Genomic DNA, 16,775 nt, shown 5'->3' with positions numbered 1-16,775 from the left:
ATAACAATGGTATTTGATGTTTAAGGATAAAGTTATTCCAGCCTTTTTATTTAAAAAAAAAAGGGCTCATGAAGCATACTGTCCCCAGATAGCCAACCCGGTCATATGTGTGCTTAACTGGCTGTTTCAGCACAACATGGATCCCGATTTTAGAAAGCTGTATGCAACATCTGCGCAACCTGCCACATCTTTGGTGAGACATCCAGCTACTTAGAGTATTTTTAACTTATAAGCAGGTACACTATAGTCCTTTATGTCTAAGCTATGTATATTACTCAAAGCAAGCTAATCTCTAAGGATGGAATTTCATTTTATGGACACCTTTACTGACTAACCTCCCCGATGACACATTATAATTACCATTGTTTCGAAATGTCTGTTAACACAACTCACTCCATCTACAGTTTTTGTTCCCACTACCTTCTGTGCAGCCTGATATTAATACACAGAGCCCCCTGTGTAATTGTCACTTACACTGCCTATAGTCACTAAACAAAAATTTGGGAGCGATTTGCAAGCTCAGACACCTGTTCAATTTCCCCGAAAAAAAGCAGACCACAGAACACAGGCGTTCAAAGACACAATCACCGTTTATCAGAAACGCTGGCAAGCATCACTTACATAAGGCTGACACCAACACAAGATGGCCCTTTCTTACTTGGTGATGCTCCCGCTAAGGGTGACCAGATGCATTTCAACGCTACAAACTATTCAGGTTAAGCTCGGGGCGTTGGCAGGGGCAGCCCGGCTGGGTTTGGCAGAGAAACAAAACACGTTGTGCAAGAAAAAAAAAAAGAAAACAATTCCTGAGCCGGCAGAAGATAACGTTTGCCGCCGGGCCACCAGTGCCCGGACACGCGTGACCTCCGGCACCGCGGGGACCGGGCCAAGGAGGCGCCGAGCCCCGCAGCACCGAGCCGCCGCCTCCAGGGCGACCCGCGGCGACCAAGCCCAGCCGCCCCCCGCCCTCAGCCGAGGCTCGGCACCGCCACGGGGCGCCCCGGGGCTAGTCCCTCCCCCGCCGCCCTTCCCCTCGCCGACCCTCCCTCCCGTCCCGGCCGCCCGCAGCCACCGCCCCGCGCCGGCGAGGGCGCGCCGGCGAGGGCACCCCGGGCGGGTGGGTCCCGGCCCGCCCTTCCCCACACAGGAAACGGGCACGGAGGCCCGCCCCGGCCCCGGCGCCGCGGTGGGGGCTCACCGGCTCTCAGCTGCAGGCTGCCGTCCCTCCGGCTGCACCACAGCGCCCGCTCCCCGCTCTGCAGGATGTAGTGGTCCTTGGCTTGGAACAGCTCCATCCTCGCACTCCGCCACCGGGAAGGAGAAAAGGGAAAGGAAGGAGGGCGGGCGGGCGGGCGGGCGAGTGAGCGAGCGACGCGCTCCCGCCGCTCCGCAGCCGCGGGGCTCCCGCCGGGTGGAAGGGGGAGGGCCGGGGCGCGCTCCCGAGCCGGACGCGGGTGCGCGCGCTCGCTTCCGTAGCCGCCTAGGCACGAGCGCACACTCAGGCCCCACCCGCACCGCACGTGATACTACCCGTCAGTTCCTCGGCGCGCGTTTAAAGGTGCACCGCTGCGGGGGGTGGGGCTTGAGGAGCACGGGGGCGGGGCTGCGGCACCCGGCCCCGCCCTCGTCCGCCGTCCTCGCCCTCGTCCGCCGTCCTCGCCCGCCGGTCCCCTTAGGCTGGTCCTGTAAGCACCCCGCGGAGGTGGTGAGGAGCGGGGAGGTGAGCGGGCTGAGGTGCCGTGGCGGGGAGGGAGGTGGATAGCAGGACGCTATGCGCTCTGCGGCGGGGATAACGGGCGGTAACGCCCGGGGCTGCCGGCGGCTGGATCAGAGGCGGGGCGCGTGCCCTCCCTTCAGCGCCGGTGATGCCCAGCCTCGACGCTCTCTCGCCGGGGCCGAGAGCAGCCCGTCCCGTCCCCCGGGGGGCCCCGGCTCTCCCCGTCCCGTCCCGGCCCGTCCCCCGGGGGGCCCCGGCTCTCCCCGGCCCGGCCCGTCCCGGCCCGTCCCCCGGGGGGCCCCGGCTCTCTCCGGCCCGGCCCGTCCCGGCCCGTCCCCCGGGGGGCCCCGGCTCTCCCCGGCCCGGCCCGTCCCGTCCCGTCCCCCGGGGGGCCCCGGCTCTCCCCGGCCCGGCCCGTCCCGTCCCGTCCCCCGGGGGGCCCCGGCTCTCCCCGGCCCGGCCCGTCCCGTCCCGTCCCCCGGGGGGCCCCGGCTCTCCCCGGCCCGGCCCGTCCCGTCCCGTCCCCCGGGGGGCCCCGGCTCTCCCCGGCCCGGCCCGTCCCGTCCCGTCCCCCGGGGGGCCCCGGCTCGGCCCGGCCCGGCCCGTCCCGTCCCCCGGGGGGCCCCGGCTCTCCCCGGCCCGGCCCGGCCCGTCCCGTCCCCCGGGGGGCCCCGGCTCTGCCCGGCCCGTCCCGTCCCGTCCCCCGGGGGGCCCCGGCTCTCCCCGGCCCGGCCCGTCCCGTCCCGTCCCCCGGGGGGCCCCGGCTCTGCCCGTCCCGTCCCGTCCCGTCCCCCGGGGGGCCCCGGCTCTGCCCGTCCCGTCCCGTCCCGTCCCCCGGGGGGCCCCGGCTCTGCCCGGCCCGTCCCGTCCCGTCCCCCGGGGGGCCCCGGCTCTGCCCGGCCCGTCCCGTCCCGTCCCCCGGGGGGCCCCGGCTCTGCCCGTCCCGTCCCGTCCCGTCCCCCGGGGGGCCCCGGCTCTCCCCGGCCCGTCCCGTCCCGTCCCCCGGGGGGCCCCGGCTCTCCCCGGCCCGTCCCGTCCCGTCCCGTCCCCCGGGGGGCCCCGGCTCTCCCCGGCCCGGCCCGGCCCGTCCCGTCCCCCGGGGGGCCCCGGCTCTCCCCGGCCCGGCCCGTCCCGTCCCGTCCCCCGGGGGGCCCCGGCTCTCCCCGGCCCGTCCCGTCCCGTCCCCCGGGGGGCCCCGGCTCTCCCCGGCCCGGCCCGGCCCGTCCCGTCCCCCGGGGGGCCCCGGCTCTCCCCGGCCCGGCCCGTCCCGTCCCGTCCCCCGGGGGGCCCCGGCTCTCCCCGGCCCGGCCCGTCCCGTCCCGTCCCCCGGGGGGCCCCGGCTCTCCCCGGCCCGGCCCGTCCCGTCCCGTCCCCCGGGGGGCCCCGGCTCTCCCCGGCCCGGCCCGTCCCGTCCCGTCCCCCGGGGGGCCCCGGCTCTCCCCGGCCCGGCCCGTCCCGTCCCGTCCCCCGGGGGGCCCCGGCTCTCCCCGGCCCGGCCCGTCCCGTCCCGTCCCCCGGGGGGCCCCGGCTCTCCCCGGCCCGGCCCGGCCCGTCCCGTCCCCCGGGGGGCCCCGGCTCTCCCCGGCCCGGCCCGTCCCGTCCCGTCCCCCGGGGGGCCCCGGCTCTCCCCGGCCCGGCCCGTCCCGTCCCGTCCCCCGGGGGGCCCCGGCTCTCCCCGGCCCGGCCCGTCCCGTCCCGTCCCCCGGGGGGCCCCGGCTCTCCCCGGCCCGGCCCGGCCCGTCCCGTCCCCCGGGGGGCCCCGGCTCTCCCCGGCCCGGCCCGTCCCGTCCCCCGGGGGGCCCCGGCTCTCCCCGGCCCGGCCCGGCCCGTCCCGTCCCCCGGGGGGCCCCGGCTCTCCCCGGCCCGGCCCGGCCCGTCCCGTCCCCCGGGGGGCCCCGGCTCTCCCCGGCCCGGCCCGGCCCGTCCCGTCCCCCGGGGGGCCCCGGCTCTCCCCGGCCCGGCCCGGCCCGTCCCGTCCCCCGGAGGGCCCCGGCTCTCCCCGGCCCGGCCCGGCCCGTCCCGTCCCCCGGGGGGCCCCGGCTCTCCCCGGCCCGGCCCGGCCCGTCCCGTCCCCCGGGGGGCCCCGGCTCTCCCCGGCCCGGCCCGGCCCGTCCCGTCCCCCGGGGGGCCCCGGCTCTCCCCGGCCCGGCCCGGCCCGTCCCGTCCCCCGGGGGGCCCCGGCTCTCCCCGGCCCGGCCCGGCCCGTCCCGTCCCCCGGGGGGCCCCGGCTCTCCCCGGCCCGGCCCGGCCCGTCCCGTCCCCCGGGGGGCCCCGGCTCTCCCCGGCCCGGCCCGGCCCGTCCCGTCCCCCGGGGGGCCCCGGCTCTCCCCGGCCCGGCCCGTCCCGTCCCGTCCCCCGGGGGGCCCCGGCTCTCCCCGGCCCGGCCCGGCCCGTCCCGTCCCCCGGGGGGCCCCGGCTCTCCCCGGCCCGGCCCGGCCCGGCCCGTTCCCCGCGGGGCCCCGGCTCTCCCCGGCCCGGCCCGGCCCGTCCCGTCCCGTCCCCCGGGGGGCCCCGGCTCTCCCCGGCCCGGCCCGTCCCGTCCCGTCCCCCGGGGGGCCCCGGCTCTCCCCGTCCCGTCCCGTCCCGTCCCCCGGGGGGCCCCGGCGCTCCCCGGCCCGGCCCGTCCCCCGGGGGGCCCCGGCGCTCCCCGGCCCGGCCCGTCCCCCGGGGGGCCCCGGCGCTCCCCGGCCCGGCCCGTCCCCCGGGGGGCCCCGGCTCTCCCCGGCCCGGCCCGTCCCGTCCCGTCCCCCGGGGGACCCCGGTTCTCCCCGGCCTGCGCTCGCCGCCGCTTGGTGCCTGGAGGAGAGCCGGGCCCCCGCAGGGCCTGGAAGCCTTCAGCAGCGCAAGCCGCAGGAGGTCGCAGTTAGCCGCCACAGACGAGGTGTAACAGCCGAGCCTGTATCCCCCAAGCTTTTGCCGCTTTTCCCAAGAAGGGGCAATTTTAATAATAGGTGGAAACAGGCAGGAGTTGATATAGTACATCAGCTAGTGGTGGAAGGAAATCTCAACGCCAGAGCACAGGACTCATTATGACTTTAAATATTTATACAGAAAGTATATTTATGCCCTTGCACCTCCTTGTACAAGGGTAATTATACCCCCTCTCTCCTCTCCAGGCAACGCTGGAAAAGGTGCCAGCAAACCCGTCACTGCTACAGACCTACCCCAGCCTTACTGTCCACTTGTCCACAGGTTTCCAGAGCTTTTGGTTGTTGACCAAAGCTGAAGTCCCACTCCCTATAAAACTGAAGTAGAAATGGACGTAGACAAAAAGCATCCCATGGTGCATACAGGCGTTTGGGAACAGCTTGGTTTGTTGAAAGAAGATCTTCAGTATATCTTGAAAATTAATGGCACATGCAAGTAAGTAGTTTTACATAGTACTGGAAAGCCAGTTTTCTCATCCTTTTATTTATTTCCATCTGCGCTTCTTTCCTGAATCATTTTTTTTGTGTCTCTAGACAGGCTTTATATTATTTTGAATGCAATTTAAAACTTTACTTTCAAATATAAGGTCTTACCTCTGATATTTTTGCTTTTTTTTTTTTAAGTACACTTAAATAGTATAGGAATGATATGAATGGAACTGAACTCTATTTGATTTGATAATAGATGCTAGTATCTCTTAACATTTTCCCCAGGGCAGGTATGCAAACAGATGGCACTATTCTTTCTTGAAAATCCTGTGCTTTGTGAATGCCCTACAGCTTCCAGTGTATCACTGTCCTGCCTAGTTCTTGTATGTAGCAGTCAAGGCCATTGGCAGAATGCTAGTAATGCTAGTAATTCATATCACTCTGCAGGTACCAGGCAAGAGAAGGTTTTAAATGGCTTCTCAACATTTTAATGAATATATCTCTTTTGAATTACTTTCTTCTTGATTTTCTCATAAGCAAAATGTCACATATTTTCAAAGACATATCAAACATACACAAGAATGCAGTACAGGGATGGACTGGTCCACAGCTTGTTTCCTAGCAGGGCAACATAGTGCTGTTTTCTCACTTGTAAATGATATACATTTATAGTGCCATAAAATGAAGCCTAGCCCAAGCAGAGAAGGCATTGAGAAATTTCAGGTAAAGGGAACAGACAGCAGAGCTGTGATTGCAATGGGACATAATTTGTGCCTCTAACCAAAAGCTCCTGGTGTGGTAAGAAAGCTGCATGCGTCTTCCAGTTTTAGCTGCCTAGAGGGAAGGGTGAGGGACAGAAAGAGCCTCAGGTCTTTCAAATGCTCAGCTCAGTAAAATTGTGGCAGCAGCTTCTTTGGGAGAGAAGTCGCTCTGCGACCCTGCAAGGAACCGGCAGTTGACAGTGAAAAGATTCTCGAGTTTTGCTCTGTCTCTTCCCTGGCTTGCACTATGAGCAGGGCAGAGGGACAGCAGTTTAGTTAGATAATGAGTCACAGGCAACTGCCATCTTAGTGGCAGTAGCTGCAGCATTCCCTTTTTCACGGTGCAATGTGTGAAGGCTTAAGAAAAAAAAATTTGAGAATTATTTGGAGCTGAGATTTGCTAAGATGGGAGGTAAGCCAGATCTTTGAGAAGTTAACTCTCCTTAGGTGGAAGAATCTCTTTTAGCTGCCAGTTGTACACACCTGCCAGCCTGAATATTTTGTTGGCGGTTTCTGGACAGTGCAAATAAACACCTTATTCAGTGGTATTCCTTCATTTCATTGTGTAAATGTAAGCATTTGATGTTTACATATATGTTGAATTAATTATCTGAGAAACCCATAAAGGCTTTAGCAAAGATGATTAATATTGTCTTGTAAGTATAAACAATAATATGAAAATGACAGCAAGAAAGGTGTCCTGCCCCCTGCTGTGGACTCACCCACTCAGTTAACAGCTCCATGAACAGTTGGCTTGGCATTTGTCACACAACAAGGGAGGGGGAATCTCCAGTGGGGGCATGGGAACCAGGAGCTGAGGGCAGAGATTTCCAGAGTGAGTCTGTTCTGTCAGTAGCAGATCCATTTTAGGAATTTCTGTCCACTGCCAGAGGTTTCTGCTTCCCTTTGTCACACCAAATCAAGAGTTCCTTTGGGCACACACTAGCTAGGAGCACTGAAGCCTGTGCTGACGGAGAGGGATGGACTACTAGGGAGGTTAGCCTCTTCAGGTCACAAATAAAAACATATACTAATGATTATTAAAATACCTACCATTGAACAGCACTGCTTTCAAACCATTCTTTGAAAAGTTCTCTCATACAATGTTTCTCCATTAATGTATTACTCATATGTATTAGTTATGCTACAAAACACGTGACTAAAGGATATTAAGAAATGATAAATCTCTTTATTAAATGTTAATGTTCAAGACCCAAGTAAGAGCTTGATTTCAGAAGGTACTGAGCATCCAGTATAGAAAAGCATTTAAGTGTATGCATGGCTTTAGATGTGTAAATTAAATATGTTTGATTGGACATTAACATCTTTTAAGATGAGCATGTGCTTCAGAACTTTTCTGTTTATGACTAGAAACTGAACATCTCAAGGGGTCAAAACAAAACCCTTTATTTTTGCTCCCATCTCTTCCCTCTACTTCTGGGCAGTCTGCACTATTATTTGCTAAATATTTATCACTGCCACTTCCAATATCATCTTTATTCTGCATGCATTTTCCAAATAGTTCAGTGTTGTAGTGCAGTGCATAGGGTTGCCATTAAAATAATTCTGAGCTCGTTGCAAGGATTTCAAGGACAGACTTTGTTTTACCCTTTGTTTCACCTGGGATCAGGATTTTTTCCCCTTGGGTAGTTTTCTGTTTACAGTCAGTGTGTTTTCTGTAGATTCACAGCTGGGCAGTGTTTTTATGAGCCTGTCAGCTTTAGTTAGCATAGGAAAAAAAATTGGAAAAGGAATTTTGCATTTTTGCAATTCATTGTCAATAGCTAGCAGTAAGGACATGCACAGGCTGGCAATTAGTCACGCACTCTTGCTCTCAATATTACCTGATTGCCCACAGCTTGATTTCAAGTTTAAATGTTGATTAATGGCAAGTGATGTGATTAAGCAACACTCTATACTTGGAAGTACAATTGACTGGATAGATTGGACAAATACACAACTCTTCCTGGGATGAATGATACCAGTTTTGGAAATGACACTGTAGAGAGCATGAGGATCTTTATTTCTAAGTGTCTGTGATTAAGAAGTCATGGAACATTTTTTTGTTTGTTTGGCTTTCATGTTCCTGGTAGCTTCCAGATGAATATTAGAAAATTTTTCTTTGGCAGTGAATATACCTGTAACGTATTTGGAGCACTCCTGTTTGCCTGCATGATACTGTTGTACTCAGCTAATTCCTCTTTTGCTATTTGAGATACCAGTTCATAGGTGCAGTTAGTGGAAATTTTGTAGTATGGGCATTTGCTGCTTTGCTTTCAACTGACAGGTTGAGCCATCACTTATTTAGCTATCTGACAACGAGTGAAAATAATTTTTGCTGCCTTATTATTTATTCCGGGTGTATGCAGTCTAGTTGTTTATGGGATAGTCAAGTGCTATGACAAAGATTATAAAAAGCAGTCTTGTAGTGACATCAGCCAGCTCCCTCAGCACTTCTGGATGCATCCCATCAGGTAACATGGACTTCTTGTATGTCACCTTATTTAAGTAGTCCCCATCTCGGTCGTCTTCTACCACTAGAGCTTCTGTACCCCAGCTTTGCTATTAGACACAGAGGCATGGGAGGCCTGAAAGCAGATCCTCCAGTGAAATCTGAGGCAAAATGGCCTTGGCCTTTTCTATGTTCTTTATCACAAAGCTGCCCGCCCTACTCAGCCATGGGCTTAAGTTTTCTTTGGTCATCTTTTTGATGCCAAAGTAACTATAGAAGCCTTTCTTGTTACCCTTCATACTCCTTGCCAGTTTTTAACCTAGCTGTGCTTTGGCCTTCCTGTTTTCACCCCCGTGTGCCCAGGCAATGCATCTGTATTCCTCCTCAGTAATCCCTACCGACTTACATCTCCCATATGCTTCCTTTTTGCACTTGAGCTTGTTTAGGTTTTCCCCATTCAGTCAGGCCAGCCTCCTGTTACACCTGCTGGTTTCCTTGCAAGCTGTCTTTCTGCAGGTAAGACAAACTGGTTTGCCTGTTTCTGTAACTTAGATGGTTTTAATGTGTTCCTACTAGTACAGCAATATGAATGATAAATCCATGTTGCTACACTCTTACTGTCTTAAATCACACCCATGGATCAGGGCTTCTACAATATTCCAGTCAGATTCTTTAATTTACCTAATCCTTCATCACGTATTTACTTAACCTGGTAGCTGCCCACCTGTGTGAGATGGTTAATAAACTATGGTGCAAGAAGCGCTCCTGAGTTACTTTCCTCTTTTGAAATATGTTTTCAAAAAGACTTTTGTGTGCTTTGTAGGGAGGTTATATTATGCATTAAACAGACACTCTGGAAAGCCTGCTTTGAGAAGGAACCTCCTCTCAGAACAAAAGTAACACAGTAGGATCTTCTGATTGGCAGAATAGCAGATAAGATTTGTTTGTAACAGCCAACAGTTGCCACCAGAACACTTCTGAAGTACCTGTAAATGTGCTTTCTATATCAAATACTCTGAAAAATACTTGTATGTTGTGTTTTATAACAGAAAAATACAAAACCACTGGCATGAATAGCTTTTGGCAAGAAAATTAAAACTTTCTCAGAAACAGAGAAAGCAGTTTGGCATAAGAAGTTTTGCCTGAATTTATTTTCAGCTTTCTTTCCACTTAAATGACTTTTTCATATGGCAGCCGCAGTAGTTATCTCTAAAGGAAGACGGACTCTGGTATTTCCTGCTTCCCCATGAAAACCTCTTACTTGCCAATGGGAATATTTCCATTGACTTCACTGAACTTCACTGAGCACACAGGAAAACAATAACATTTTCCCTTCAAAGCAACGCGTACGTGGTTAACATCTGCAGTATACTATATGGCTTCTGGGTAATGTTTTGATTTTCTTCTGTTGCACTTTCTGGTAAGATCAAATGAGACCATTTGGAAAAGTAAATAAGAACATTGTGACTGCCTACAATTCTTGTATTCTACAATTACAAATTTCACTTTGCTAGTGCAATCACATGTGAAAATGTTCCTTGTGGTGTCATTGGTCTGCCTTCATCAGTTAAAATACTATTTGTAGTACACCAAGGGCACATTGAATTTGTAATTTCTCCAAGGTAAATGACAGGCTGCTCTTCATGGCTGTCATAATAAAATTCACAGCTAATTTAAAATAGATTCTACTTGCTTTTCCTTATCTGATCACCTAGGCATGCAGCTTTGCCAGTAGTTTTGTAAATGTACAGAGTAGACCAGTTCAGACGCAGAAAGTCCTTTACCAAGTAGATTCTGTATTTTTTGCTCCATGGCCCCATTTCAGCCTTTTCATTGATAAAGGGCTGATTAAGCATCAATCCCATTTGCCAGAAAGCATCAAGGCAATATACACAATCCACTCATTTTTCCCAAGTGTGGGCTTTTGCACATTTGCCTTACAAGAGACTTCCCTTTCTAGACCTACGTTTGATCAAAGGAAGCTTCAGTGTAGGTGTTTCTAAAACAGGCTTCCTCACAACTGTATGTGTCTTTATTAGGGTGGCATGAGGTCAGAATTTGGGCTTCTACAGAAATGTTTCACAGACAGCTTTGTCTTGGTGGTGGTCGTAGCTACAAAACAGTATTTAACTCTGTGTCTTGGGAGCGGAGCACAATAAATTTAATAAAAAATGGGATGGAAATCCATTAGCAATTCATTGAAGATATACTTAGCAAAACAAGATTTAAAAGTAGTCTGAGCAAGTTAATGGTTATATTACCCTTTGGAAGAGCTTATCTCCCTTTCATTTAACTTAGGTTGGTTTTTTTTTAAGAGTAAAACATTTCACATTTCAAAAACAAAACCAAGACTTTTGCTTTTAGAAAGGATGAAAAGTGACATTTTAAGATCACTGGAAATTAATGTGTCGTCTAGAAAAAAAATTTTTAAGTCTTTTTTTTCCTCATACCATTTAGCCAATTTTAATGAACTTTAAGTAGTTTTCTTGGAATTTGCTTTATTTTTCCTGGTTTTTTTCTATTTTAATATTATAGAAACAAAAACATCCTGTTATCTTTGTAATGTTATTAGGGTTCACTGAATCTAGCTTTTCCCTCGAGTTTTATCATACTTTCTGTCTCTATTTATAAATATGACTACTTAGTTTCTTAGTATTGTAATCTGATAGTAAAGTATCAGAAATAACAGAATATATGTATTCCATTCTTCGCATAATTAACTTTATGTGCCATGAATACTGTTGAGACCACGCATCGAATAATGCCTGAAGAATAGCAATAGCTGCCAAGTACTGAAGTGTTATACATTTATTTTTGTCACTCTTCACCCTGGTTTTGGCTAGCCTATGAAAAAGAACTGTATTTGTTATTCGGTACAAAAATCTCTGTCTGTTGAATGTGATGGAAATAAATGCAGGAAAAGTCTAACCTTCTCTGGGTTGGTTTTTTTTTTTTTTAAATCCCTTTCTTCTTGCTCCCCTTTCTCATGGCACTTATTATTTTATACAATATTTATTAATTATTCTGCATTGTTTACATTATTGTCGTGGCCAGGAATTCTAGTTATGGATAAGGGCCCCCGCTGTGCCAGGTACTGCACAAAGCCAGAGCATAACGTCTGTTCACATTCCAGAGATTTAGAATCATTACAAGACAAGGAACAATAACAGAAACAGATGTTTAAGGGATGGAACGCAAGAAAATGAGGCGTTATTGATCAGCCTGGAAGCCAGCGGTCTCAGCACTCCAAGGTTTAAGCATTACCAAGATGTGAGGGAAAAAGGGAAAACATACTTCAGTACTCCATTCAACTATTACATTTTTACTACAAGATATTTGTTTGCTATCACTCTAGTTTACTTAATTTTCTATATTATGACTAATAAGCTTTTTAAATAGCACGTGTACTTGTAGAGTTGCACCAAAAGCCTATGCAATAAATTAATTTGGGGTCAAATTCTCCTTTCCTTACCCCAGGAGATGTTCCAGAGGCAACTTTTCCGAGTAAGGTTTGAGATGCTGTGACATTCAGCAACAATACTGCTAAAGCCAGCTTAAATAATCATTTCCTCCTTCCCAGCTGTGTGTTTCTATTCCTGTTCCATGCCTGCACTGCGTAGCCACAAGCATTTGCACAGCCTACTGTGAACTGAATTCAGGGAACTAATGCAGATGCAGAATGACCTACTAAAGTACTGTTTATGGAACTGGACTCCAAATAGCAGTAACCAGAGTAATAGTAGACCTACCTGGCCCTTACTGAATGGGAAGAACCTAAGTTTTTAAGGTCAGGGTTTACCTTCGTGTCACTCACTTGGCAATTCATTCTGAGTTGCTGAGCAATGCAGAATCAGATCATGACTACATTACGAATGCGCTAATGCCAGCCGTGCCTATGTTAGCAAGCAGTGCAAGACAAGAGGAAAGCATCTGGAGAACTGGAGCTGGTGCTGAGGTTCCAGCTTCTGCCCTCTGTACATTCCAGGAGCTTTATTGAAGATTAGATTGAGTTTTGTCCTACAGATGCCTTGGCAACTGGAGGACATCAGATGCAGTCCTGGAGTGCATAGTGCATCTTCTGGTTTTGTTTCAACTGTAAGGAATCCAGTTCATGTGCTCATCTACACTTAGAGCAGCAGAGCCCTGTGATGAGACACAGAGTGTGCCATGCGAAGGAGCTTTTCCAGACACCATTACAACACCTTCCCAAATGACATGAGCTGGAACAGTGAGAGTGGTCTTCTGTAAGCCTTGCTGTATCTTGACCAGGTTCACCAGCACAAATGTGCTGGCTGAAGAGGTGATTTTTTTTTAACACTGCTAGTACAGCTGTTCTAAAAGACACATAGAGCCTTAATAAAACCTTATTCACATACATGCCCCCTGCTCTCTAATAGAACTCGTGTACAGAACCTCAACCTCTTCATAAAGCTGCATTTATACTGCAGATAAACACACCAGTGTTTATGAGAAGAGTAGGGATGCATGAAGTTCTAAGAGTAACACTCAATCCTTTTCACCCAAGAGCAGAATCTCTAGCTGCTAGGCAATAATTTAGGTCAAAAAAACACAACCAGCTTTTCATCTGTGGCTAGCGGATTAAAAAAAAATCATGTATAGAATTTGCAGTCCTCAAGCTCTTGATGTGCAGTTAAGTACTGTACCAGTAATTAGAATTCTTATGACTCTCAAAGGACTAAACCAGAAGATTAAAAGAACTTTATTGTCCTGTGAGATTATATGTTCTATACTTGAATAACTAGGGTAGATGATCATTGCTCTATACAGGCTAAATGTGTTTATTGCTGGCTTTGCATTTCTTGCACAATCATATGTAGGTCATTGTAAAACCTAGGGAAAAAAGATAGACATGAGACTGCAAAAGGGGGCTGAAAGTCAGAAAATCTAAATCCTTGTCCTCTCTGCCTGGCCTTGGATTAATAACTTAATCTCTCTCTACCTCACTTTTACATATATATGACTAAAGGTAGTATTTCCCTACTGTGCAGAGGTATTACAGCCTGACTATATCGATATGTGTAAAATGTTTTAAACTGCTACTGTGAAAGAGATTACAATCATATTTGTATCCAGATAAATGAAAGCAAGCTCTGTATTTTATGGAAATAATAAGAAAAAAAAACCCTGATATAAGACTATACCTTAGACAAATCAGGGAAGTTCTGTATTGTCATTGGAGTCAGTCAGGTTTTGCATTTGTGAAGGGGTGCACCAGGGAGAAGCCAAGGAAAACCAGAGCCACATGTAGCACTTGACAATTACTAACATGCTTTTCACTTTGTTTTACATTTTAATTATGTTACTATATATATATTTGAGCAATATCTATACTGCATACCCATAATAGCTTTATACCCTAGATCTATGACTATGTGTGATAAATAAGAGCACTATAACACAATAACCTTGGAGAAGTAAGTGCTGATCTTTGAAGACTAACAGAGGATGAGCAAGGCCCCAGAAAGCAGAAGTATTTGAGCTTCTAATTTGCTATTGTTTTCTAACGTCTGCAAAGTCAATTGGAGGTTATAGCTTTCGATATGTTGATGAATCTGTGCCACCATCCTGAGCCTTAAAAAAGGGAAAGAAGGAAGACTTGGGGAATTTTAGGTCAGTCAGATCCTTTTCTTAAATGAAAAAAGGATAGAAAAAAATAATCAAAGTATGTACTGTCAAGTACCAGCAAGACAGCAAAGTGTTAAGAAACAGTTGACATAAATTTAAGTTTGAATCAATATCTTTTCTTCTTACAACAGTCCAACAGTCCTGGGTGATAGTGTATATCTGCTTTGATCCTGTCTCTTGTGATTTTCCCATAACTATGTAAGGAAATATGGTCCAGTTAGGACACCTCCACAGTCCCAAATAGTTGGGAAGTTTCTCCTGTAGAGAGGTTACTAATGGTTAACTCACGAGTTTAGTACTGTCCTGTATCTTTACCAATGACCCAAATAATGGAGTAACAAGTGTACTTAGTAAAGTGTCAAGCTAGGAGGGCCTGAAAGCCCACTGGATATAAGGATTCCATTATGAGATTATTGTGGCAAGTTGAATAAGTTATCTGAAATGAATGAAATATCTGGCAAGAGAAAAATTTCCAAGAGCAATGATCATCTGTATAAATATAAGTGCAAGAACAGCTGGTTAATTAGGAGTTCTGGGGTAATCCTAGATCATAAATTAATCAACCAACCAGTAAGAAAATAGTAAAATAAAATCCAGTTGTACTAAAATGAATACACAGGATACAATGAATACTGCAAGACATATGCTGTAATCCCTTTACTCTACTATGAGTAAGACCTCAGTGAGAATACCATGTTCAGTTTGATAGAACCGTTTCAAGAATTATCAGCTGAAAATGAGCCAAATGAAATCAAGGATATTCTGAATTTTAGAAGCTACGATCTATGATTTGAAGAATTAGGATTCTTTAGGCTAGTTTCTCATGGGAAACAGGAAAACAGTCTTGAAATCTATAAAAATTGCTGGAAAGAGGACAAGAATAACTGGTTTCTATGTTCACTCTCACTGAGTCATAGAATGTTTGAGGTTAAAAGGTACCTGTGGTCCAACCCCTCTGCTCACAGCAGGGTCAGCTAGAGCCATACCCTCCCAATTGTTTTAGTTAAAGAAAAAATGCCTTCTTCACAAGAGTTTTGTTTCCTTCTGTGCTGTTTAGCGTTGCTTTCTTTCTAGGCATCTGTTGTCCAAATGTACTTTAAAATTTGAGGGAGATTTTTATAATGTTTTCCAAAAAGCAATGAATAAGCAATGTAAAGAAAAAAGTTCACACAGAGAACAGGAAAAAATCAAAAAAAGGCATTCCATATTTCTCCAGTCAGCCATGATTGCTTCTTTACAGAAGCAGTAGCTCTGAACGTGCCAAAAAAGCCCAAACCCCCCAAAAAGAAAAAACAAACATGAGCAAGTCCTGAAATAACTAAAAGGGTTTGAAATGAGGTTTCTGAGTCCAGCTAGTGCATTATGCATGCAGTTGTTCTGTCAGCTGATTTGATTTGCCTCAAGCCTCAATGTTAATTATAGTGAAAAAGATAAAAACAGACTATTTAAATTTGATAACAATCTTAAAAATAGATGCTACTACCCTACTCTAAAGCAAACATAGCATCCACAGGCAAAAGCAATTTAACACTAACAAAACCAGCTGTGGTGATTGTTGATTCTCAGTTGGAGTATGTCAGTTTAAGTAGCTGTTATGTATCCTCAAGTTTTTGTAGTGTATTTGGATTCTTCTTATGGAAGATAAAATAAAAAATTATGTCCTGCCACAGCGGTATAACGCCTATTGGAAAAGGATTCAGGAGGGACTGGGCATCAACACCGCTGTGTTATACTAGTGATATTGCAAATAATTTACCATGCCACTCATAAATCAAATAATATGCATATGACCTATGCACGTGGAGTATTTTATGACTGGAAAGCACTTTAGAATCATATAATCAAAATACTAGATAAGTACACATAAGAGCATGCAAGGTTCTCTGAGATGGAAATTAGGTGAAAAATAATCCCCAACCATTGTGATAATAGGATGAATTTATGTTGACAGTACTCCATTACGCAAAGACCAATATTTGCTCTATGCTTTACATGTCATCTTCTGACAGTCCAGTTTGTTCAAGAGAAGGCTGCATCAGCTATCATATCAAAAAGATTGGCGCAACCCTTAGAGTCAGATGATGGTGACTTCTTGGCAGCTTTTATTGCTGATGTAAGTCACTTTAAAATAGAATATCCAATCACTCCATCTCAGGGAAAAAGTGGCTTATACGAATTCTGGCCTGGCCTGGCTTTAAGAGATGGCACTCTCAACAAAAGACAGGTTTACCGAATAACTGATTGTGATTTTCATGTCTTGCTTTCTTAAAATGAGTCTTTCAGAAATCAAAGCGTACATATACCAGTGTTGGTCAGAAGGGACCTCTGAAGATCATTAGTTCAACCTTCCACTTGAAGCAGCACTTTATTAAAGAGCACAGCTGAAATTTTGTATTTTGCTAGTCCTCAGAAGCCTCACAGTACAACTCCCCAGTGCCTTATAAGGAAAAAGCACTCTGATACAACATACTCTAACTACTTAACCCTGCTCACATTTTGTAGTTTTGAGGTTGGAAGGGTTCCAGCCACCTCTTGCTAGCCTACACTCATACATACAACACCGGTACTGAGCTGAAAATTATGATTATGTGCCAAAAGACTGACACAAATGTTACCAGCTCTGGCACCAAAGTGCACACCTCAGTGACTGTCCCTGTTTCTTGTGCTGGTCTCAGGTGGGATTTTTTAATATCATTCATATATTCATACAAATGTGCAAAGTTAGAACAAGAACCTGTATTTCATAGTGCCATAGCAGACTGAGGGGGGTCTTATCAATGCCTATAAATATCTAAAGGGTGGGTGTCAGGATGATGGGACTAGGCTCTTTTCATTGGTGCCCA

General features: G+C 49.3%; 1 protein-coding gene and 1 long non-coding RNA gene across 7 annotated transcripts in view; one reads left to right on the top strand and one right to left on the bottom strand.

Annotated features, from left to right (window-relative positions):
• The window catches only part of INPP5F (inositol polyphosphate-5-phosphatase F), a 45,555-nt gene extending 43,922 nt beyond the window's left edge, over nt 1–1,633 (bottom strand). For all 5 annotated transcript variants that reach the window (XM_075107358.1, XM_075107362.1, XM_075107360.1 and 2 more), the window contains exon 1: nt 1,199–1,633. In XM_075107358.1, coding sequence (XP_074963459.1) covers nt 1,199–1,295 — 97 coding nt within the window. In that variant the 5' untranslated portion in view covers nt 1,296–1,633. The remainder of the gene's footprint in view (nt 1–1,198) is intronic.
• A 56-nt stretch (nt 1,634–1,689) lies between these two features.
• LOC142063547 (uncharacterized) overlaps nt 1,690–16,775 on the top strand; it is a 38,807-nt gene continuing 23,721 nt past the window's right edge. For both annotated transcript variants that reach the window (XR_012662806.1, XR_012662805.1), the window contains exons 1-2: nt 1,690–1,720; nt 4,834–5,080. This is a non-coding gene — a long non-coding RNA (uncharacterized LOC142063547). The remainder of the gene's footprint in view (nt 1,721–4,833; nt 5,081–16,775) is intronic.

The sequence above is a fragment of the Phalacrocorax aristotelis genome, chromosome 12 (assembly GCF_949628215.1).
Source record: "Phalacrocorax aristotelis chromosome 12, bGulAri2.1, whole genome shotgun sequence".
NCBI lineage: Eukaryota > Metazoa > Chordata > Aves > Suliformes > Phalacrocoracidae > Phalacrocorax > Phalacrocorax aristotelis.
This window is presented reverse-complemented; position numbering and strand designations above follow the sequence as displayed.